At 36.7% G+C, this 25772-nt stretch overlaps 1 protein-coding gene across 2 annotated transcripts; it reads right to left on the bottom strand.

Moving 5' to 3' along the window:
• Window positions 1–767: 767 nt before the first annotated feature.
• LOC142349954 (uncharacterized) lies at window positions 768–24003 on the bottom strand. Of its 2 annotated transcripts, XM_075401816.1 has the most exons (3): window positions 23462–24003; window positions 19476–19737; window positions 768–1112 (listed from the first exon to the last, which is right to left on the bottom strand). In XM_075401816.1, exons 1-3 carry the CDS (start codon window positions 23674–23676, stop codon window positions 1107–1109), a joined length of 483 nt encoding a protein of 160 aa, XP_075257931.1. In that variant the 5' UTR covers window positions 23677–24003; the 3' UTR covers window positions 768–1106. The 2 variants fall into 2 exon arrangements, with proteins under 2 accessions (XP_075257931.1, XP_075257930.1); XM_075401815.1 differs by lacking the exon at window positions 768–1112 and having other exon boundaries at window positions 18537–19737; window positions 23462–24002.
• Window positions 24004–25772: the final 1769 nt, after the last annotated feature.

Genomic DNA, 25772 nt, shown 5'->3' with positions numbered 1-25772 from the left:
TAATTGAATTCAAATCGTAATTTACTTTTCAGTTTTTCCTCAATGGTCTCTCTCGGAATACTATTTTAGTAGTGCTGTCAGTTTAAATGTCGAGGATGACCTCTGCTGTCAGACAACACTTTTTTTTTATTTATTAGCTTGCTAATTTGGTTTAAACTATGGGTTTTTGAAATGAACGAGAAAGTAACTAATTTGGCATCATAAAAATTATCAAAACTGCACGAAAAATCTAAAGCCAGTTGTTTTCAATATTTAGGGTCACGCAATTTTTTATGCGCAATTCACTGGGAAGAGAGAGTTAGAGGACTCCAATTTAACTGAGTTGGCGTCTAGCCAAAAAAAGAAAACCTTAGAAGAAGCGAATAACTCCTTTCTTTATTGGCCAGTTTGTTACTCATTGTTAGACTCTTTTCTAATTATTTTCAGATTTCCAAACGAGTTATCACAGATTGTATCAAACTGATGAAGCATGTTGATTTGAAATGAAATCAAAACTTATGATACAATCTGCAAAGAAGAAAGAGTTGGCAAAAAAACTGAATTTGCAGTAAAAACGAAAGTTTTCGAGCTTTGTGTTGATCGTCATGATGACTTAAAATTGATCCACAATCGAACAAATTGCTTTAGAACCTCTCAGCCCTTGTCTTTCACTTAATATATCTAATTCTACGAAATGAATTCAAAAATAACAAATTTTTGAAATTATTTGCAGTTTAAATAACATTTTCATTCTATTTACATTAATACACCCAAAACATTATAATCTTTTTTCCGGAGTTTTACAAATATTTGGTCTTTTGACTCCTGAACAGGTGTTTTAGCACTCAATCCTATCTCGAATTATATTTCAAATTTTGGGATGACAAAAATTCAAATTAACTCGAATCAATAATTTTTCAAATTTCCAAAGTGAAATTTGCGTTTGAGTTAGTTTGTTAATGTCAGTTCCAGAGCCCGATTTTCCTTGCGCGACTATTCTGTCCAATAGAAATGAACGCTGTGTACAGAATCATCTATTTGAATTGGGTGATAGCGTAATTTCCGTGTAAATTCTTTTTTTGACATATTGCTCAGTCCTGGTTGAGGATTTCTAAGCAACTTGGATTTCAAATCTGTAAATATAAAATTCTGTCTTTACAAACACGTCAATATTTAATGGATGCTTCTAATGATTCTAATTTCAGTAAGTCGTGCTTTCAGGAAAAACTACTTATCAAGTTGAAAAATGGCAAGAATTTAAAGTAAAGTTTATAACAAGACACACACACACACACACACACACACACACACACACACACACACACACACACACACATACACACACACACAACACACACACACACACACACACACACACACACAGAGAGAGAGAGAGAGAGAGAGAGAGAGAGAGCGGCCTCTAGTTTTTGTTTTACGAATTTGCGTTAGTGGTGTATCGTTTCCGTCCTATCATCGGTTGTGTTTATCGCAGGTTTTTAAATCCATATCTTTAATTGGCTAGGGAAATTCTCACAGCTATTTTTCTTCCATCTGGGTCACTGTTAGTTTTAGCTCACAGATAAAGAACAAATGGTCCTTAATGTAATCTGTCAAAATTTACTATTCCCTGATTTACTATTCCCATCATTATTAATTATGCTTTCCCTATCTTTGTGAAAATCAGGTTTACACTTAACGAGTCCATCTCTATTCTTTAATTTGATATGAATATTTCAAATATTTCATGGCAATGAGTTCCTTTTTGCGAGCATTTCACATACTTTTGCTGAGGGGACATATACTGCCCTCTTTTTTTAAAGTTCCATTCGCTCACTGATCAAATGCAGAAAGTCCATTTTCTAGTTATAATAATCTTCATCTCCTCCAATTCCATATTTACCATATGGTTTCTCCTTTGTTTGCCTTGTTGATTACTTTAAAGAATAAGTTCTCAATTATTGGATGGTGGGTCGTAGAAGTATAGCGGAACCGGTTTAATAGTTGTAAGAGAATGTAGATAATGATTCAATTACATTGTTCTAGACAGTTTACAAAGTTTTTATATCAATTTTAAGTTGCGGGAACAACCAACTCGTTTTGGTTGTGATAAGGACAAAAGTCAATGTTTTTTCAAGTTTAACTTCTGACTTGATTATTGCACAACATGCTCCAGGGGAAAGAGGAGGCCAACTAACACATCACAGACGGTTGACCAGATCGTCGAAGAAGTTGTAACGCAAGTTGCCTAGAGAACCGTTTCGAAAAAAGGTGAAGAAAAAATGGGTTAATCAGCCAAAACGCGTGCGAGCGCGGAGACAGGGCGAACATACGTGCCGTCAGCCGTTTTCACCTTCACCACACGATGTTGTCCATCTCGTCCAGGGTAGACTTCGAGAACACGTCTAAGGGGCCAAATTCCACGTGGAGTCATATCTTTCAGAATCCAAACGATGTCGTTGACTCTGAGTGGCGTTTGGTCACCATCGCTCCATTTGGACCTTTTAACAGTGTCGGAAGATACTTCTTGACGAGTCGTTTCCAGAAATGGTTGACCATTTGCTGCAGATTCTTCCAAGACTTGGAGCTGGCGGGTTCTTGACTGTCGAACGTTCCTGGTGGGAGAGAGTTGAACGGTCTGTTGATCAGAAAATGGTTTGGCATGAGAGGCATTTCATTTTCTGGAAGGTCAGCGACAATCGTTAGTGGTCTGGAGTTCAATATAGCTTCGGTCTCGACCAAAAATGGTCCTGAACACATCAAGCGACAATCTTTTGGAGCCTTGTATGATCAATAAGCGCTCCCAAATACCGCGAAAATGAGGTCCATAGGGAGGATTGAACTTCCAGGTTGTGTTCGTTGCTGCCATTGCTTTGTAGATTTCGTCGTTGTCGAGACGTTTCACAGGTCTTTTTAGTTCCTCAGATGCGCCAATAAATGTCTTGCCATTGTCCCTTAGCATTGTTGTTGGCTGACATCTGCGGCTTACAAAACGTCGATAAGCGTTTAGAAAAATGTCAGTGTTGAGATCGGGACAAGCTTCTAGATGGACACACCTAGTAACCAGGCTAGTGAAGATGAGGCCGTTATGTTTTGCAATCTGTCCTTTGGCATCTTCTATATAAAAGGGTCCAAAAAAGTCGACTCCGCTGTTTGCGAAAGGATACTGGGTAGAGTCTGTCGGGAAACGGCAGGCAGGCGGTGGAGCTATGACGGGTCGAATGTTTTGAGCGGAAAATCGTTTGCAGAGAAAACACCTGTACTTTATACTCAAAAGTGTTTTTCTGAGTCCAATGATGTGGTATCTCTGCTGCACAAAAGCTTTCACTGGCTCTGTTCCCTGGTGAACGCAAATGTTGTGTGCATGCTCTATATAGAGCCTCCCTATCTTGTCTTTTGCGTGCAGTATAATCGGAAATTTCTCGACTTCGAGGTTATCTGGCGCAAATTGCAATCTTCCGCATGAGCGAAGGATTCCATTGTTGTCCAACATTGGGTTGAGCAAACGGATTTTGCACTTTGAATCTATCCTGGAACCACCTTTCAGGGCTTGAATTGTCGAGAAGAAGAAATTTTGCTGCGACATTTTGATCAGCCGATTTCTCGCAAGAATGACGTCTTCTGTTATATACTGCTGATCTTTAGGCCTTTGTTTTTTGATCCGAAAGACCAAATTGAAGACTGTTGCTAAAGTCAAGAGCAACTTGTTCCAAGTTGAGAACTGTGTCGGGGCGATTATTTGCTCCGACAAATTGCGTTAAATTGCATGCGTTGCCAACATATGCTTTGAAGAGTTTTCAGGAGCACTGAGCTGTCTAGTGGAAAGAAGTCTAGCTACTTCGCTGGAATTTTGTCTAGTTTGAGACCACGGGTTGAGTGGTCAGCTGGATTTTCTTTGGTGGTAACGTGTTTCCATTGGTGAGCATCAGTTGATGCAAGGATTTCTTTGAGGCGATTCGCAACAAAAACAGGTTGCTTCTTGGTTGTGGATAACCAGTCAAGTACTACTTGACCATCTGTCCAGAGGTAGAACGAGTAATGTGAAACGATGACTCTTTCATGGTGGTTGAAAGAAGGCGCACTCCGATGACTGCGGCTTCCAACTCTAATTTGGGTATGCTGTTTTGTTTTGATTGGAGCAAATTTGCATTTGCCTATAAAGTAACAAGTTTCAACATCAGTGGCTCAGTTAGGAACTGTTTTTGAGTATGCACCGGCTGCAACTGCTACAGCTGAGGCGTCGACAAATATATGGATTTCATTTTCACTTTCTGGTGAATGGCAACTCTTATTGAGAGTTCTTTTCAATGTCACTTCTGGGGAAGAGAAGTATAAGTCCAAATTCTTTCGAAATGGTCTAACTACTTGAGGGGCAATTTGTTCATCCTATTTTTGCCCAAGTTTCCACAGTTCTTGATGGACAATTTTGAAACGGATCGTTGATGGTGACATTATCCCTATTGGGTCGAATATCGAGGAGACAAGACCAAAGATCTTACGTTGAGTGTACGCTGAGGCATCTTTTGGGAAATCAGTGAAAGGTTTCATAAGAAAACAGTCTTTCTCAAGATTCCTTTTAACAAAAAGAACTAGAACTCGATTAATATCAGTCTGGTTGTCTTTGTCTTCTGGAGGGATTTGGTTTAGGACTATAGAGCTGTTTGAAACAAATCTTGTGCGTCGAAACCCACCTGTTTTTAGACAATGTTCGGTTTCAAGAACTGCCATACAAGCGTCTTCTTCTGTTGCATGTGATTGGATGTAGTCATCCAAGTAAAAGTGCTTTCTGACGGCTTTGAGGGCTTCTGGGAATTGTTGACTGTTCTCTTTGGCACAATGGTTAAGAACGTATATTTCGCACGAAGGCGAGCAATTTGCTCCAAAGGTGCGTCTGGTAAATTGCTATTGTTGTATCCGATTGTCTGCTAACCAGAGAATTCGAACGGGTGGCGACTTGCATAAACATGCCTTCGGTGTCCGCAAGGACTGCAACGGGATGTTCTCGAAATCTCATCAGGACACCTAAAATCTTATTAAGATCTGGTCCTGTAAGAAGGTTTGAATGAAGCGATTGACCGCGGAATTTTGAAGCGGCATTTGCAAATCGGCGAGATTTTTCGGGCTTACTGATACTTTCCACAGGATGGTGTGGCAGGTACCAAATTCTGTCTGGCTGAGGATCTTGCATTTCCACCGGTTTGACATTGTTTTTCTCAAGGTCTGTCAAGAGACCCTCACCGGTGAGTATTTTTCTGGTATTGTATTTTTCTTGCAACAAAGGTTTACGCTGAAGGCGTGTGTTGAGGTTTTTGACTTGGCTCAGTGCAGAATAAAAGTTGTTTTCCAGCTTTAAATCTGATTTCCAGGGCAGTTTGATTTCATATCTCTCGCCTTTGTGATTGATGTAGTTCTTCAAAATATCAAGAAACTGTTCTTCTTGTTTTGTGTGAACTTGTTCACGGTCATTTTGAATGCCATCTGCTTCAATACTCCAGAACTGTTGAACAAGTTCGTCAGGTCCGGGTTCATCTGTTCTGTTTCTTGAAACATGGAAAAAAAATTTCTTCTTCTGCTGACTTGCGGGCTGCTGAGTGGTGGCTGAGATACACTTCTCATATTCAGCGGTGAGGGTTCAACCAAGTTTAGTTTTCACACAAACGGTTGATTCTGATTGCCAGGTATAACATGTGTAGGGTAGGTGAATGCGAATGTGTTAACACCGAGGAGGGCGCCGTTTTTGCCATCGGCAATATTTGGGAAATGTATGTGGCGCAACCTGTTGAAGGCATCACAAATTTGATTAAGTTCAAAAATTTTGGCAGCTGCGACGTTCAGGGATGGGTGCTGAACGTTCGAGAGAGTTCAAACGATATTTCAGTTGACTTATATGGAGTTATTGTGACTGGTTCAACAATTTTTGAGAGGGACATGCTGTTCTCTGTATTGAGAAATTGTAGTGGTACTGACAGGTGAATTTCACGGGGAAGCTCATGAAATTCAGCTATGACGTCCAATACAAAGCTGAATTGACTACCGGGGTCTATGAGGGCGTAGGTATCGAATGCTTTATCCCCCTTGAGGAATGAAACAGATATAAGCTGCAATTGCTCATACCAATTTTCCGGTGTTTCTGAGCATTGGTTAATGCTGAACGATTGGTTAATTGCATTGCTGTTTAAATTACGTTGCTGCACGTTTTGCTTGCGTTGGTTGTTGAAAGTTTGGCCATAACGGCTGTTGGGGGCTTTGTTTGTTTGACTTTTCTGTTGAGAAGATGTATTTGGATTTGGACTTGAAGCTTTACTACTAGACGAAGCTGTTGGATTGCTACCAGAAACACCTCAGTAGAAAAACTGCTGTAGGACTTTTGATTTGCTTGGCAGGATCGTGAAGAGTTGTGCGGTGGAATCCACTGCAAACCTGACATCATTTTTGCGATGGCACGATTGTTTGTGGTGTTTGTTGCTCAAGGAGTTTGTGCACAAATGGTTTTTGCTGACATGGTTGTATCGATCCCCTGGTGAGCACTACTGATACTCAAGGCATGTGGCAATTCTGTGTTCTTGTTTGCACTTCTCACAAGATCGTTTTGTGTTATATTTTTAGTCGGAACGTTTTGTGAAGTTGACGGTTGTTTTTGCTGCGGCGCAATTTACAATTTTTTTTTACTGTTTTCCGCTGATGCGTTGTTGACTGACAGTGGGAGGCTTCTATTGTATGGCTTGTTTTGCAGGTTGGTCGAGTTGACAAACTTTGAGGCTTGAGAACTGATGGTTCTCTGATTGCTTTCTCCACTCACTTTGTCGCAGATTTGAGCTTGGAGCTCTAAACATTGTTGAAAATCCACAAGAGTCGGGTCTGAGCTGAGCTCGGTAAGACAATGTTCCGTCCATTTCAGAAATAAATGATGTGGTGTTTTCTCTTTGGCTTTCTTAATGAGTATTGTAGACTGGAGGTCTGCTGTTAAGCCAAGGTATTGGAAGGCTTGCACAAGTCTTTTCAAAAATGAGGAAAAGGCAATGAAGCTTTGCTTGTTTTGTAAGTTCATTTGCCAGTTTTTGAGTTGGTTAAGGAACGCATTAACAACTATAGTACGATCACTGAAATGTCGGATTAGTTCATTCAGATCTGTTTGATAATAAGATGGATCGCAGGAGTAAGCATGAATCAAGTCCATTGCTTTCCCACTTACAAAAATCTGCAAGTAGGTTATACGATGCTTGTCGTTAATGAAAGTGTTGTTGTGAATCCTTGTGTTGAAGTTAATGATCCACTCGTGAAAGTGGATAGGGTTACCATTGAAATTCTGAAGTTTCAGAGGTGGCAAATTGATTGAATGTTTGAAATCAATATTTCCTCTTTCCTGTGTTACATTAGTGTTCGAGTGTACTGAGCTAATATTTTGATTGACAGTGGGTAGTAAACTCCGCATGATTAAAAGCTGGCTTAACTGATTTTGTCCAACAGGATTTAGCTGTTGATTAATGAATATTGGGCATGGATATTGGAAGTTACTGGGGCTTGAAGGCTCGATTGAATTTGAGAGCCAGGAACAAACTGGTTCTTACACAACTGACTGGGTTGTGCCATATTTTGATTAACTGAGAAGCCTGTGCTGACGAGGCCGTGTTGAATGTTCACAGGCTGTGGAAATTGCAGAGGAGCTGCAATTACGTTTGATTGTGAAGCTACCTGGTTTGGCGGAAAATTAGGAGCTGCAGGATTTAAGACGGTATTTTGATACAGTTGTTCCATGAGCTGCACGGTAATTGGAGGGACACTTGCGGAGTGTACCCCAGCTATAGGATTAATACATTGATTGGATTGTAGGCAATTGTTTTCTGCGACTATTTTATAAGTTTTACTTGGAAGACGTGAGGTTCTGTTTGCCACTGTGGGTAAGCAGGGGATTTTTTGCAGATCACAGTTCAACAGTTGACTATCGAGGTATCCATTTAATCGTGTTTGAACTTGAGAAGTTCCAAAATTCTGTTGCCGATTGGGAAAATTATGATATTGAGGATTTCTGTTGGCATATGAATCCTTATTGTTTCTTTGCTTTGGCAAGTTTAAGTTAAAGGTTTCCTCCAATGCCAAGTTTTGGGCAAATAGACCATCTGCATGTAATTGAAAAGGTGGACTTTCCAAATTGAAGGGGTTTGAAAGTGAGTGATTACTTGAAAAGTTCAGGTTTTGGATTGGAGGCAAAAGGTTCTGCGACGTGTTAAAGTTGTCACTCAAGTTGATTTGAGCTGTTTCGGTTTCGCGGACATCTCTATTTACCAGATTGGAAGCACTTTCGAGTTTCCCAATTCTTGTGCGAGATGTGAATTCCCGACTGGTATCTTTGTTAAAGTAGGGAAAAGGATTGGGAGCGATTGTTTGGTTTTCAAGGTTATTTTTTTATTTTAGAAGACTTTCATGAACTTCCTTTTTAGGATTTCTTTGGTGGGCTTCGAGCACATGTTGAATTTGAAGTTCTGGTTCATTAGATGTTTGTAGAGACAATGATGGTTGTCCTGGCCGTGGTGGTATTGGGGGCGGCTGATTGAAGATGTTACGAGATGTTAAAGATTCGTTCCTTGTCGTCACTGGGCGCAGGTGTTGATTGCCGAGACAAGTTCCTTCTGTTGGAGATCAAGCTGACATTATCTCTAATGCGACTCGAAGACTGACTGAGCTGGCCATCATCGTCCAACAGATCGACTTGCAGTTCCATTTCATTGAGTCGAGTTATTAATGTCGTTTGCCTATTCAATATTGATGATGCAGTGCTTAGATGTGGCTGCTGTCTCATCACTTCCTCTGAGAGTTTCTTGAGCTCTGTTTCCTGGAATTTGGTCTTGTTAATCATCAAAGACAATGATCGGAAACTCCTTTTTGCTCCACAGTTTTCTCAAGGAGATCGAGCAGTTTCTTCATTGACATTTCTGTCGCTTTGAACATATTGATGGCAAACTGACATTCAGCGCTGTTCTGCTTTAACATCTTGGTGGCCGTTGCTTTGTTGATGCTGATTATTAATGCTGTTGCTGAACAAGCTCGTTACTGAAGGTGAAAAACGGCTTTATGAACCCGAGCGACGCAAATTTTTTATTTAAAAAAGGTTTTCTAAGGTTTGAATACTAATGATCCTGGTTTTTTCTTGTTCAAAAACCAGCGACGCAACTTTTCTCAAAAAATGATGTCTCAGGATGTGTTTTGTGTGCTAAATCTAACTTTTTGCACTAAAAAAACCTAAAAGCTTTTCCGAACGTTCGCGCGCTTCAATCGTTTTTCGTTCAACAGACCCAAATAATTGCTTGTTTTTTGTTGAATTAACACAATTTTTGCTTAAATAGCTGGCTTTAACTGTTTGAACTAGTATGTGTGGTTACTGTGGTTGACAGGAAAACTGTGCTTTGCTACAATTATGCAGTTGAACCAACTTTAGACAAGAACTGAAATAATTTTTACATTAAACTCCTTTTAATTGAAAACTTCAATAAACTCGTCTGTCTCTCAAATACGAATAAATTGCCAAATGAGAAGATACTACCCAAGAAACTTTTCCTTAGCTCCCTAACCCTAACCGAGCACTATGATTAATAAATACCTCCCACAGTTTTTTGCGAAATTATAAATTTGAAACCTGTTCTTTTTCTAGGAGTTTATTGTTGTTGTGACGACTAAAGATAAGAAACTTGTAAAAAAGCGATGCTTTTAGGCAAAAGGAGCTACAGAAGGGCTACTGAATGCTAGAAAATTGCGGAGACGAGTGATATTTTGGAAACCTTTAGAACTCTTTGGTGTATTGTCTTTTTTTCGGGTTTTGAAAAAAAAACATTTTCCTTTTCTTTAAAACTGTGTGACTTTATCTGCTGTTTTTCACTCTATCTTCGTTATCTTTAATATGCATTGACTGTGCTAAACTTCCAAACTTCCGAAGTTTTCTCCGACAGATAACGTCCGAGATTTGCCTTTCACAAAAACTGAAAGTAGGAAAAAAACCATCAAATTTTTTGGTGACTACTGGAACCAATTTTCTTCGAAAACTCCTCTTCTGCTGATGGTAACGTCTGAAACCAATAGGGTTAAGGGGACTTCGCAGACGGCAACGTCTGAGACCGAGGACTTCTGCAAAAAATCAAAAAAATGGTAGTTATTTTTGTCAAATGAAAGTTTTGATATTTGGTGTGGTGCCTAATGACTTTCTATTTACTTCCCTATACAGGTGAAAGTATCAAACCGACTGATAATGATTTGTTTTAGGGGTTTGTTTAGTGGTTTATTCGAAAATTCAAATGAATATGTAGTCAGAAGAAAAACTTGTGTTTTTTGAATTTTCTGAATTCAAAAAAAATTATTCTGACATTTCTCATTTACATGATACCGAATGGATAAATCAATGGAAATGGCTTTCTGTTTGATTGCAAATTAATTAAAAAAAGTGTTTCTATGGATTATTCCGCAATTGAAACAGATATGTACTCAGAAAACTAAATTGTGTTTTTTGAACTTACTGAATTCAAAAATATTTTTCTGACATTTCTTATTGATATGAAACTGATTCAAAAATTTTTTTCTGACATTTCTTATTGATATGAAATTGATACAAATTAATTCGAGAGAGTGATTTAATTGTTTATTGCGCAATTGGAACGGATATGGAATCAGAGCTGTTGCTTTGTTGAGGCTCATTGTTGATGCTGTTGCTGAAGAAGCTCGTTACTGAAGGTGAAAAACGGCTTTATGAACCCCAGCGACGCCAATTTTTTTTTTAAAAAAGGTTTTCTAAGGTTTGAATGCTAATGATCCTGGTTTTTTCTTGTTCAAAAACCAGCGACGCAACTTTTCTCAAAAAATGATGTCTCAGGATGTGTTTTGTGTGCTAAATCTAGCTTTTTGCACTAAAAAAACCTAAAAGCTTTTCCGAACGTTCGCGCGCTTCAATCGTTTTTCGTTCAACAGACCCAAATAATTGCTTGTTTTTTGTTGAATTAACACAATTTTTGCTTAAATAGCTGGCTTTAACTGTTTGAACTAGTGTGTGTGGTTACTGTGGTTGACAGGAAAACTGTGCTTTGCTACAATTATGCAGTTGAACCAATTTTAGACAAGAACTCAAATAATTTTTACATTAAACTCCTTTTACTTGAAAACTTCAATAAACTCGTCTGTCTCTCAAATACGAATAAATTGTCAACTGAGAAGCTTATAAAACTACCCAAGAAACTTTTCCTTAGCTCCCTAACCCTAACCGAGCACTATGATTAATAAATACCTCCCACAGTTTTTTGCGAAATTATAAATTTGAAACCTGTTCTTTTTCTAGGAGTTTATTGTTGTTGTGACGACTAAAGATAAAAAATTTGTAAAAAAGCGATGCGTTTAGGCAAAAGGAGCTATAGAAGGGCTACTGAATGCTAGAAAATTGCGGAGACGAGTGATATTTTGGAAACCTTTAGAACTCTTTTGTGTATTGTCTTTTTTTCGGGTTTAAAAAAAAAACGTTTTCCTTTTCTTTAAAAATGTGTGACTTTATCTGCTGTTTTTCACATTTTCTTCGTTATCTTTAATATGCATTGACTGTACTAAACTTCCAAAGTTTTCTCCGACAGATAACGTCTGAGATCTGCCTTTCATAAAGCTGAAAGTAGGAAAAAAACATCAAATTTTTTGGTGACTACTGGAACCAATTTTCTTCGAAAACTCCTCTTCTGCTGATGGTAACGTCTGAAACCAATAGGGTTAAGGGGACTTCGCAGACGGCAACGTCTGAGACCGAGGACTTCTGCAAAAAATCAAAAAAATGGTAGTTATTTTTGTCAAATGAAAGTTTTGATATTTGGTGTGGTGCCTAATGACTTTCTATTTACTTCCCTATACAGGTGAAAGTATCAAACCGACTGATAATGATTTGTTTTAGGGGTTTGTTTAGTGGTTTATTCGAAAATTCAAATGAATATGTAGTCAGAAGAAAAACTTGTGTTTTTTGAATTTTCTGAATTCAAAAAAAATTATTCTGACATTTCTCATTTACATGATACCGAATGGATAAATCAATGGAAATGGCTTTCTGTTTGATTGCAAATTAATTCAAAAGAGTGTTTCGATGGATTATTCCGCAATTGAAACAGATATGTACTCAGAAAAATAAATTGTGTTTTTTGAATTTTCTGAACTTAAAGATTTTTTCTGACATTTCTTATTGATATGAAACTGATTCAAAAATCTTTTTCTGACCTTTCCTATTGATATGAAATTGATACATATTAATTCGAGAGAGTGATTTAATTGTTTATTGCGCAATTGGAACGGATATGGAATCAGAAAATTAAATTGTGTTTTTTGAATTTTCTGAACTCAAAAATCTTTTTCTGTCATTTCTTATTTATATGATACTGACCGGATATATCGATAAAAATAGCTTTTTGTTTGATTGCAAACCAATTCCAGAGAGTGGTTTGATAGTTTTTTCCGCAATTCAACTGGATATGTAGTCAGAAAACTAAATTGTGTTTTTTGAATTTTCCGAATTCAAAAAATTTTTTCTGACTTTTCATATTTATATAATGCTGATATGATATATCGAGGAAAGCTGCTTTTTGTTTGATCAAAAACCACTTCAAAAGAGTGGTTTAATAGTTTTTTCCGCAATTCAAACGGATATGTAGTCAGAAAACTAAGTTGTGTTTTTTGAATTTTCTGATTTAATGAACATTTCTCTGATTTTTGTGTCTTTTTTCGCAGATTTTTCTTTAAAAGTTAGAAAACTGCTTTTCCTCGCTGTGAAAATAATAAAACTTGTCAAGTTTTATGAATCAAGCTGTTATAGTAACAAAAAAAGTTTTTTTGGGGACAAATATCAATTTTTTGGAGGCTTGTTGTCGAAAAAAATTAGAGATTTTGGATTGCTCTAACCGGGGAACAGGACATCAGAGGTAACGTCTGAGACCTCGGGCGGACTTCTGCCGGTGACGTCTGAAACCATTAAAAAATGATCCTCTCGTCGGGGTGACGTCTGAAACCCAATTTCCAAAAAAAATCGTCTTTGCTGGGTAACGTCTGTAACCCAATCTTGTCTTCGTCGCTGAAAAAATCGCTTGTCTTTACTTTTCTGTGTCTTTTCTGTGTTTTTCGGCGTCTTTTCTGTGTCTTTTCGGTGCCTTTTCTGTGTCTCTTCTGTGTCCTATGAAACTTTTTGCCAGTAACAGGGGAGACTTTTGTCCTCAAAAATGTTTTGGGGGAAGGTTTTGTTCTTTGAACGATGTGTAAACCATAAAATGTAAGAGAATGTAGATAAGGATTCAATTACATTGTTCTAGACAGTTTACAACGTTTTTATATCAGTTTTAAGTTGCGGGAACAACCAACTCGTTTTGGTTGTGATAAGGACAAAAGTCAATGTTTTTTTCAAGTTTCACTTCTGACTTGTTTATTGCACAACAATAGCCTTTCATGGCTTTCTTCTCCAGCAAGCATAATTTTTTCTAAAAGATTTTATATTAGTATTTTCAACTACATCTGCAGGGTAGCACTCGAAACATTCTCTTTAAAAGCGCGAAAAAATCGCAAAAATTTTGGTTCAATATAACCTTTGCTTGACTGGGGCAGCAAATATAGAAGAATGAAAAGAAGATGTTTTTTCGGTTGATAGGACGGCAAGCAAAATGAAGTCAAATTTTGAAGAAGATTGAACTCTCGAATTTACATAAATGTGAAGCAACTCAACTTCAGCTGCAAAGACTCATGAGAGAAGGAGATCTTGATGTCAAGCAACTGATAGACTCATCAAAACAAACAATAGCAAACCCTTTCCTTGTCGGATGTTCTTTTGCTGTATGATACTGTTTTATTTTATGATAATTTGACATTCTGGCACCGGACAATAATTTTGAGCAGATTTAAAAGCAAAAAGAAAATAAAAAAAACGTTGAGTTCATACATTGTGCTGGGGAGAAACGTTCCTAATTTGAAATCAGCTGTTGGATTTGAGAATCACAAAAACCAGGATCGCGTATTCATAGGAGCAAATTAATTGCTTAGACTGTTGTCGTTGACCCGTTCGCACTGCTAAAACAAATAAAAGAATGCGTACTCAAAACTAGAAGTTAGTTCGATTACCTCATTTGTCAATTGAGGCTTAGAGACACTACAGTTCAAGACAAAGGTAAGTTTATTTGGACAAAAAATGAAAAATTCTGATCCGTGGATGAGTTGTTCAATTATATTTATAAAACTTTCCGACCCACTATTTTAATTTTCTGTTCTATTTCTTTCGATAAAAAAAATACACCGTGACCAGTGCCCAAAAAAGTACAGCAAGAAACAAAAACTATTACTGCATTTGGAAAAGGGACAAAACACAAAAATAGAAAAAAGCAGACTATGAGGTTAGAATTTGTAGTAGCAGCTTCACAAAGAGTAAAGCGTAATTTGACAATTGAAAACAATTCATGAATCAAGGATGTAAGACGTGCACGAAGTGCAGGCTCTGTACTCAAATTTATGGCGACACTTCATACTGTCATAAGCAAGAGAATGATACTCATGGTATGGTACTCATCAAGAGAATTAAAAGCAAAATCGAGCAACAGTAAACTAAACCTATGATCGGAACTTTTTTCACTGGATTGAGATACAAGCGGACAACAAAATTGACGCCTTTAATTTTTGTTATCGAGCTTCTTGAAGACATAAAATTATTCGTGAGAAACAAAATAGCAGAAATTGGACCTTTGAAGACATAATTATTGTTTTCTGTGCAAATTTTCAAGCCCACAGAAGACAAAAGTCGACTGTTATGCAAGCAGGAAGTCAAAAATGTTTACCACAGACATAACAGACATAACAGACGTTGAAACTTTTGATTTTTTTGCTCAAATGAAGGATTCAATCCACGTTTTTGCTACCGGTGGACATGAATTTGTTGTTCAAACAATTGATCACTTCGACGTCAATATTAACAAAATCAAGCCCATCAGAGGAAACAGATACATTGCTGCACCAACTGCCTCATTTGGAAACCATTTTATCCCGAATGTTTGAAACATCTGCACGAGTGCTTTGCACACTCAGTGCTAGCGACAAAATTTCCAGAGAAGGAGCACAGAGAGAAGCAGTGAATTCAAGTCAAATTTGTAGGAACTCAAATTGGACGCAATCGGGATCCAAAACTCTTCAACGGATGTTCCCAAGTTTGAAAAACAAAACACAATTGAAATTATTTTCTTGGTTGCGCCAAAAACAAATTAAAAACACCTTACTTGTCTAAAGTGAATACACATAAAAACCACTCCTCTGTTGCTGATGACCCATGGATTGATTGCTGTATAACAATATTTCACGTTTTCACGGCCCACCAGTGTGATAACCGTTAGAAAAACTTCGAACTTGCTTTCATGCAATTCAAAAAACTAGAAAAAGTGTTGAAGTTGTTTGGAGTGCTTTAAGTTGTTCATAATACCATAGCAACAGAAGACTAAAGAAATTCGAAATTGGCTCAATATGTTTTCAGTTCATTTGGTTATTTTCGCCAATGTGTCATTTAAGAGAAAAACTGAATGAGGAAAAAGTAGTCCAGCATGATCATTTCATTGGTGAAACGTATGGAGTTGCACATAACTGCAGCAATGTCAAGCTTCTTTCTTAGACAATTACACCAATTTTCTTCGCCCAACTCTGCCAATATGGTGCACATCATCTGCTAAATCAGTGAGACGTACATCTCGTTCCCCTTTTTTCATGAGGGTAGAACAACATATGATAGGCTACTATATGAGGAATTGTACTTTCTGTACGAGCATTGTAAATTTTCTGCAGAAAGAAGGGTTCTTCCGCTATTCGTTTATCGATATTTGCGGGAATTTCTCTGAAAATTCATTGCCTCACTATGGTGATCAAAGGATTAAACCATTTTCCGACCGAAATGACGTTTACGAGAGGATGTTCAGCATGCTAGCAAAGTCTGGAATTTGCTTCGATGCAAGAACTTTGGTGTCTATCTCATGTTGCATTTCAAAACTGATGTCATTCTTCTGGCTGACGTGTTTAGAAAATTAGAAGACTGTTTTAACAGGCATATGGATTAGACCCCTGGTATTACTATATTGTACCCAATATTTCACGGGATGCAATGTTGAAAAAGAAACTCAGGTAAAATTAGAATTGTGCATTCCGTTTAGTGATAGTGCATTCCGTAGAAGAACGAATGGCATTGGGAAGAAAAGATATATGAAAACTAGTAACAAGTACTTGGATGACTTTTATGAAGAAAAACTAATTACATATGGAGTTTTTCACAAAGCGATCATTGAGATCATGGAAATACCTGACGAAAGTGGTATCTGGTGTTTTGTTATTGTGAGCCTGAGTAATTCTGGCATTTTACTCGACCGTCACATTGATTTTTTTCCTGAAAAGTTAAAAACCGTTGCTGAGATTCGATCAGGCAGAATTAGGGAACAAGACCAATCATATCCCAAAGCTTCTACAAACGCTTCAGTCAGAGCAGAATTACATTTGTCGTTTTTCAGTTCTACATTTTTATTGCAAACAAGGTCTCCAAGTTAAAAAATTTTAAAAGGCACTAACTTTAAACCAAATTCATATTTTTGGATGCTGTTTTGAACAGAAAACAAATTTGCGATAACAACTCGGTGTCAGCTTTTTCGAAAAGATCTTTTTCAGATTCCTTAACAATTCATGCTTCGGAAAGACTGTCGATAAACTGAGGCGACGTTACAAGATGGTTTTTGTTGAAAACGTGGAGAAAATCGAATTCTACTTAACCCAAACCAGTTTGAAAAGCTCACCATTTCTCGATAGAGCCTTGTCGGGAACCAGCATAGCTAGAAAGATATCATGGGGAATAAACCAATTATCTGGGTGCTGCTATCTAGGATACAACAAGATCACACATTTTCATGGACCATTATGAACAAATGAAGCCTTTGTTGACAAAGAGCTTGAGTGATATACCGTTACACTGATTATTGTTTTCCCAATTAGGTTGGATGACTTATATCCAGATCTTGTGCAGCTGACGAATATACGTGATTTGAGTGAATGAAATAAAGATCATCCCTTGCTTTTTGTATGGAGCAAAAAATTGTCAACAAAAGTTATCAGATAAACTGAATGGTTATTTTGTGATAAAAACCAAAAACCTATTCTTGAAAAATTTGGTGAAAAAGACACATCATCTTGAGAAGATAAAGGATTTGCTCAAATAACCACTGAGAAAACTAGTAACATTCGTAACTAGTGACAAACAAATTCTCAATATAACAGAGTCTAACACAACTGCTCGGAGTGCTTTTGATGATAATTCGGACTATCTGAGCTACCGTGTTTGCTCGTATGCATATAGTCACCAAAAAAGGCCACAAGCAACAACAGTCCTTGGAAAAAAACTCGCATGTCCTTTTTTGAGATGAATGACTGTGATAAAATCAGACATTAAGGCAAACAACAGTATGGTGAGATTGAAGAAAACTATTTTGATCCTAGCTTCTGGTAAACTTCTCAAATTGAGTCCGAAGATAAGGAAATCATGAATTTCGAAGCAAGGCCCCAGAAAAAGCCCTTCTCATGATGTCCATACAAGAATTTTGAAGCAGGGGAAGAGCCGCTTGCAAAGAGATGACGCTTGTCTATTCAGCGTTAAATAAATTAGGAAGCTGTCCAACTCCATCCTAGTTGGGAATTTAAAAAAGCATCGACGAGGAGTACAAACAGCTGCGACTGCTCCCCGCAGGAGCTTCTTGGGACAAGAACAGCTCTAATAGCAGATTATTATTACTTCTTTCTCTGTTCATGCCTTTTATGAAACGTTTAGATGTCCAGACAACACAAATAGATGTACGTTCAAGATGCTGACGGGGACGCAATTTTGAGCGGGTCCATTTATAACACTCAGCTTTGACTCAAAACAGAAAGTTGTGTCTTTTAATATTTATTAGATGGTTGTTATTAATATTTTATTAATTGTTCTCAACGTTATTTATTAATTGAATTTCTTTTTTATAACTCTCTCACTTGTTTAATTCAAGACGGAGTTGAGGTAAGTTTTTATGTAATCAGGCAGGGAATAATTGCCGAGAAGTTTTCTTCCGCGCGTATGATTGGACATGTTAGGTTAAAATATGCCAAAAAGTTGTCTCAGTTTTATAATTGTATAAATTACTTACTACTCACCGACAAAGAACAATTTTTTAAAATCTATGAAGCCTTATAAAACATAGCTTACACCAATAATGTTTCCTGTAAAACCTTAGCAAGAACATTTAAGGAATTTTGGCTCTTCTTTGGACGAAATCATTTATGGTGCTAGGTATCGTTTTTGATTTCTCAGAAAGGCCATGCCATATGTGTTGTTGATTTCCTGTTAAACATAATTGAAAGTGGACGGACGGGTTTTGTAAACGTTTCCGGGTTTTTGCTCGCTCACCTCTTTTGGCGTATTTTCTTGATCAATTTGCTGGTTATGCTGACTCTGTTGACTTTCTTACTTATGAGGATTTCTTGTTAGCTAAATTTTAATTGTTGTTCTGGGGACTGATAAATTTCAATAACTCTACATGTCAATGTGCTTTATTAATAGAATTTCAAATACCAAAATAACGTACAATTGGAAATATATAAAATATTGTTCCAGAGAATTTAATAGGTTCGTTAATAGGCACCAAATTATTAGTAAGTAATGGTTAAGTGACTCTGCTTGAAGTCACTGAGAACTTCTGGCGTTTATCGAGAACCGCGGAGTGGTTCGAGATATTAAATCAGAATTTCGATGTGACTGCAGAATCACTTAACCATGCTTAAAGCACGAAACGCGCACGTTTTAAAATGCCAACGAAATTCAACTTCTCGCTAAGTAGCAACTTCTGGCATTTTGACTTCTGGCACTGCAGCCTTTCGGCATTTTAAAATGTGCACGTGAGTGTCTTAAAATGGTTTAAATACAATTGAAAAACATTTCCATTAAGAATGTTAAGCTGAAAATCAAAGCTTCAGACGGTCAATCAGTATCAGGCGGTCAAAATGGTAAAAAAATTATTAGATTTGCGGTTAATTCGGTTAATTTTTGTAAGCTCGGTGATAAGCGATAAATTCTTTCAAAAGATCACCGATAAACTCAACTAAATTCACCGCATCACCTCTAAAAACGTAAGATTTCTGCTCTGAATTTGTTTTTCTACCACCCGATATTCACCGCAATTCTTCCAGCAATTAGATGGCGAAACGGGTAGTAGTTTATGAGCTAATAGATTTCGTTTTACGAATTTGGTATCGGATCTCCCTAGTCTAGACCTGTACTTTCCAGAAGACCATGCATGTGCTATGAAAAAACCCTGCTCTACATCACGCTTTCGTAAACTTGGACCTATTGCCATTATTATAATAATTATTTTAAATATTACTGCCCCTCCCACTAGAATTTTAATGTCTTTTCACAAGATTTAGACTAGGACTGGTTATAAATGTTACAATTATGATAGTTAATTTCCAATTACAAAGTCTGTGAAGTTGAAAGTCTGACTGTAAGAGATTCCATCACATTCTTGGATCACAGTCATCACAGATAGTTCCCCATCACTTCCCTGAGACAGGGTTCGAGTCTGTGTCTGGACTGGGATCTTGTTATCCAAGTGAGTCAATGTCTGGACTAGAGAGTTTCCATCTTCAGATAGTGTGAAAACAGTGTAGAATTTCTCTCCATCCGGTCGTTTCCAGACCAGGTCTTGTGCGCCTCCGTTTAGAGTGAAGGGACCGAGGCTAAAATGAGATTAAACCAAAGAGAAATTTTATCGTGCAGTATCAGAAAAATTTCAGACAAAAGTTATACAGCTCACACCGTAAAAATTCCAGAATTTATTATTGTTAATTTAACTGGGTACCCGCGATACGGGAATCCCTTTGTTGATTAATTACAAAAACAGGACCAGTTTACAGGATAATGATAGTATTCACAGTTATGTGCAAAGCAGTTGACTTCAAATAGATCTAATTAACTGAATAGCCAGACAGGATGCTGTTCTTAACAGCTATGTAATATACCATATCAATATTTTTGAAACGAACGACAAACATTTCTGCAAGTTATGTATTTTCATAATCTTGGCAATTATTCCGAGAGAGCGCCTGACTATGTACTATGCCGAGTCATAACAAAAAACAATGTCAATTGAATTAAACCTTATAATTGTTCCGACCCACTTTAGTGGGGGAGGAACTACTCAAATGGGTTTTTTTGTTCAGACAATTTTGGCCGATCGATATAATCAACGTAGAGAGTTGTGAGTGGTATCATTAAAAAGCCCGTCCATCTTAGAATATGGAATTAAAAAGATTTTTTCAGTTTTTGCTTTTTATAGTGAGCTATCGTTTAAAATTTTGTGAATATTTGACGTATTTCAGCCGTTTTTGTTGATATTTGCGACATATTTTCTTCATATTTTTGACCTAATTTTTGTCAATTGTGCTAAAATTTGGTCAAATTGTTACCTGTAGAGTTACTAATTTCTTCTTTAGAGATAAAGGAGGGTTGCTGAATTGTTCGATCCGAGTTTTTTGGCTAGATTTTATGCTATTAATTTTCAAAATTTAAAAATTCTCAGTAACAACAGGCGGAATCCAATTTCATATGGGTTATATATGAACATACGGTTTTATGTTCAACTAATGGTCCTTTTTGTTTTGATAATACGCCTTTTCAATTTCATTTTATTTTTGAGCATAACTGCATATTTTATGAGTACATTTTGGTTTCCATGTCAAATTATTGACAAGTGCATTAGAAGAAATGCATAGTAAGGATCAGGCGCAGCGTTGGAAAAGGCGTATCTGAGTATTTATTACTTTTTGTTTTATAATTTATTCTTTTTGGGCTGAGATAAAGTTATCTCGCAAAACTTTAAGGATTGTTTTTTGTTTTTGCATATGTTTGTCTTTTTGTTGTTATACACCATATACCTAAAAAATATAAGTCTCAATTGCTTCCCGAGGACGCATAACTCAAACTAGTTGAAGAATTCAGTTCATACCTGTTTGTTTTAATGACTTTAAAATTAAAATTTTTTTCAACTGTATACTTTTTGCTTCCATTTTTGTAACCATTTAACTCAAATTCACTGATTCAAAGTCTCAATTTGTTGTTTCAAACTTTTTTTGCGCTTGGTTTTACGTTGTGACTGATTGCTTCGACGATTGATGTCATAAAATATTTCCAAGATTTCTATACTGTTCAATTTCTGTGTTCTTTTTTGTTGTCATGTCTAGGTAATCCTTTTAGAAGAAAGACTCTTTGTTATTAAAATGAAGAAAAAGTGACAATTTACAGTTCTTGCAGGTAACAGCCTATAATTATAGTGCCTTGATTAGTGTGATCTCGTAAAATTGTTTGAAGTTTTGGCTTCTTTAAATATTTGTTGTTGCTTTGTGGGGTGGTGAGTTAGTCTCACTATTAACAGTCCCAAATGGCTTCTTGAGGTATTGCAACTTAATTCATCGCTGTTGGTGGAAACCTTAAATCTGTTATGACTTTTGAAAACAATTTTTTACAAAAATATAACTGGGTTTTTGTGCTTCATCATTTTTCTAGTAAATTTTTCGGTCGATTTGTAACTCAGTCTCTTTAAACACAGATCAAGATCACATCCCGTTTCCAGTAAACTATAAATAATATAACGGTTTTAACCTGAAACCTTTGTTTCTCGGGTTTGTTACTAATGTTACTACGAGATTTTATAACATATTTGAGATTTTTTTGATTATTTTATTGGATTTTTGTTTTCTTTTTATTTTATAACAATAATTGTAGGTCCTATTCGCTTGGACATTTTGAGCAATTAAACATTGGATAATGACTTGTCTCAATTGCTTCCTATGGAGACAAAAATGAACATTTTAGGGATTTCAGTGAAATTAATTTTTTTCAAAAACAGGAACTTATTTTTCAACTTTGCACCTCTTCGCTCTTTTTTGTCGACCTATTAACCATTCGCATTGAGGACAGGACCCATTTTTTTGTAATGATGTATACTTTAAATTGTTTCATTTAGATTTTATCTGATACAAGTTTGATTTTGTTATGATTTTATTTATAATAAAAATCGAGTTTTGTTCTTAAATAATGTTTGTTGTTTGATATTTATTATTGTCTTTTCTAGTTATCATATTATGAACAACGTTCATCGGCCCTCTAGGGTGGCATTATTGTATTCCATTGGTTGTTTATTGAACTATGTGTATGTTTTTGAAAGTTGTCTATCTCTTCATCATTTGGTACCCAATTAAGTCAAGAATAGGGATGAGCGGGGTCGGAACCTCATGTGCGTACACACATTGCCGAGCATCCTTGTATCTCACATATATTTAAATTTTAGTGAAACATATGGGCACAGTGCGCTATACTTTTCTAAAATATATAACATTTCTCAGTGACTATTTAGTCTATAAAAATATTTAGCGTTTGGAACATGTTTTTACTCATACGTCGTGATATGTTCTCCGAAAAAGTTGCTTCAAAGTTTCGTATAGATGTGCCGTAAAAGTCGAATAGATGCTACCTCTTATTCGACCTGTACGGCACAAATCCTGCTTTGATCTGTCCTTATATTTAATAATTGTGAAAACTAAGTTTAATCATGACAATAGACAGAGGAGCATGGATTACGAGCGTCTAACGGAAACGAATAAAATTATTTTATAAATAAGTATAAAATCTTAAGTTATTGTTTTAGTGCATTTAAATAGTCAAATGTAGACACTGCATATGCGGTGCATTCAATTTAAATAAATGCCCTGTAACTAAATTACACGGGAATTGGGGACACACGTCAAAGCTATTTGTGTCATATATGACCTTGTATGACTTCCAAGAACTTTTTTAAGTTTCTACCAAAAAGGGAAGATGAAACAGTATTTTAGCTGTCAAATTTTTTGCAGAAAATAATATATGATCACTGTATGACTCCTAAGAAATCATACAAATTATATATGACCTAGTATGAAATCAATGAAAGATGTATGATGCGTGAACTGGGTTGCTATCGCTCTATAATGCAACCATCTGTAAGACATCATTTCTATAATGACCCCAGTGAAAAATGGCAAATTATAGAAAATTTCTGCAAAAACTGATCTTTAACAATTATGAACAAGATAAAAGCCCCAGGAACATAAATTCATTTTTTATAATGAAAATTCGATGATTGTTCATTTAACCTCACGGATATGCATCTTAATTTGCATGTTTCCTTCAAAAAGATGAAGAGCACCGCGCGCGAAGGAAGCCGGCGCCCCTTCCTTCAAATAATATTTCACTAACTTGCGGAATTTGTCACCCATACTTGTCACCATATCCCATACTTTAAAAGCCCTTTTTCATTTATTGAAATATACGTTTTCGGGGGGGGGGGGGGGGACTAAGATGTAAAATGCTCCAAAAGGTCCACTTTATGCAGTAGGTGTTTTTGATCGTAATGTATGTTCAGCTGACCTGTTAGAAATGGCAGCAATTCCACTTTTAGCCGATTTGAACAGCATGGAGTACTTTCCTTCGCCCTCGTCTCTAAATGCGATGAGACTCTTGCTACTCATAGAAGAAGCCTTCTTCATCAGGAATCCCAATTTGACCTTACTTTGAAATGCTGACAGTGTCTTCTTATCCACTTCTGCTCCATCGCATTCAAATGTTCGACAAAATTTATCCATTGCAAAACTTTTATTGATTTTTTTGTCTAAATAATTTATTGTGTGAACAACTGCCGATTCACCTTGAGATTTGTTTCGATGCAATGTGGAAAAAAACTCTCAAAGTTCTGTGTTCACAAATATCGGTTGATTTATATAACTTCTGACAACTTGAGTGTGTTTAGAAGTAAAAGCGTTTTCTTCTGTGTGGTCGTTTTTGCTTAATCTGCTCTCTGATTTTGATACCAATTATAGCTTTCTGCTCTAATTCAGATGAAAAGTTTCATATCCAGTTTCATAATTAACTTATACAACTTATTTGTACTTTAGTTCTACTTGTACTTTTCGTGACTTTGTTACAAAAAGCTGTGTAAATAAGACCCACTGCTATTTTTGAGAATTCTTTCATTGGTCAGAAATTACTATTTAATTATAAAAAAAACAAAAAGCGACAGCTTTGCTGACAACAAAAAAGACTTGTAGAAAACATGGTTAAAAGCTCTGATAGGTCAACAGGACTGTGCTCGAATTAAATTCTTAATTAACTCGAATTCTTTCGGTCGAGTGGCAAAGTACGTGAAGTTAATAAAGAGCGTGTGCTTTGATGTTTGTTAATATGTTTATGATTATTAGTTGTGTATGGGTGGCAACAATCCACACCTGTGAAAGCCTCACAGCTTCTTATGCTCAAATGGCTTAGTTGTTCACAAAAAAACTAATCATTACGATCCAGCGCTCCGACCTTTAAATAACTTAGTTTGAGCTAATTTGTGGATCTTGGGGACAATGAACAAATATATTGTATAATAACCAATTAATATAATCGGTCTTTTGTCGCCATAAACCACATTGTAATGCCCTTTTTCCTTGTACTAAGTTACGTTTTGTGATTAACGTTTTTGTTAGGAGCGCTGGCTCGTAATTAATAACTTATTCAAGGCTGTTTCAAAACGTCGTTTTTGAGTTCTGTTCATCAATTGGAACCCAGAATCATATGTCATTCTAATCACTCAAGGATCAGGTCTATGTTCGTTTATGGCTTTTGGGACATGTGATATGGCTTTTCATACATGATCTATGTATGAGGAAAGAAGGTATAAAACTATTGTGAAAGCTAGGAAGCCTTTTATGATCAATGTAATTGAGGAAGAAAAATATGCCTAATTAACCCAAAAATGGCTATGTCCAAAGAACAACTGTAAAAGCACATTAGACCTTCTGATTGGTTAGGCTACCTGAAAGTCAAACATATTCTTGTGAATTAGTGATTTAAAAATCAGAGATCACCGACTGAGACCCAAAGGATCCTTCGGATCAAAGTCAGGATCAAACCTAGGGTCAAGAAGCTTCTTCGATCCTTTCGAATCAGAAGTTGCCCGCCGTTTCCTAGGCTTTAAATTACGCTTCTGACGCTTCCAAGCTCTATAAGCCTCCGACAGCCCATCCGGTAACAAACCCTCAAACAGAGGAAGCTTCTTTCGGGCAATCCTCCGGGGATCCCTGGCTCATCGCCAAAGTTTTCGAGAGGAATCACCCGAATCATACCATGAGAAAACTTCTCCTCAGGAGGAGGACTCTCAGGAGTAATGCGTGCAGACATTTTTTTATTATCCTCAAGCGTGAAAACCAAGCATTTGTATAAGATACGAGACAAGTGAAAACTGGCAAACTTTAGAATCAATGATTTTGGAGTATCTCAATTATGCATATCAAATTCAATTCAATATTCGAGACATATTCATCAGCCACAAATTTTGAACGATAATTGTACCTTTAACGCAATTCTATAGCACAAACGTGTGTATACTGGCGCAACACATCAGTACACGATATGAAAAACACAGCGGGAGTTCGATCGCCCAACGCGACGCAACTGTCTCGAGTAAACAGACATAGCTGATTGATGCTCAGCTCTTCTTCCAGTTCTAGCTTAATTCAATCTCTTTTTTTCTTTTCTTTCTCTTTTATTTACTTTTTCTTTCTTTCTTCCTTCTCTCTGCCAAAACTTACCTTCATGCCTAACAATGTCCAATAACAACTGCAAATGCGGCTAGCCAGAGGTAACCAACGAAAAGTAATAGCAATCCAGAAAAACAAGTACAATTCCTTCACGGTGT

This window comes from Convolutriloba macropyga, chromosome 11 (genome assembly GCF_964194025.1).
Source record: "Convolutriloba macropyga chromosome 11, txConMacr16.3, whole genome shotgun sequence".
Lineage (NCBI taxonomy): Eukaryota > Metazoa > Xenacoelomorpha > Acoela > Convolutidae > Convolutriloba > Convolutriloba macropyga.
This window is presented reverse-complemented; position numbering and strand designations above follow the sequence as displayed.

Bases quoted from the DNA above. Each gene is read 5' to 3' on its own strand.
- LOC142349954 (XM_075401815.1), bottom strand. From the start codon at position 23,676: ATGGATAAATTTTGTCGAACATTTGAATGCGATGGAGCAGAAGTGGAT. The intron at 19,738-23,461 runs GTCAGCTGAACA...ATCTCATTTTAG, and splicing joins ATTGCTGCCATTTCTAACAG to CCTCGGTCCCTTCACTCTAA.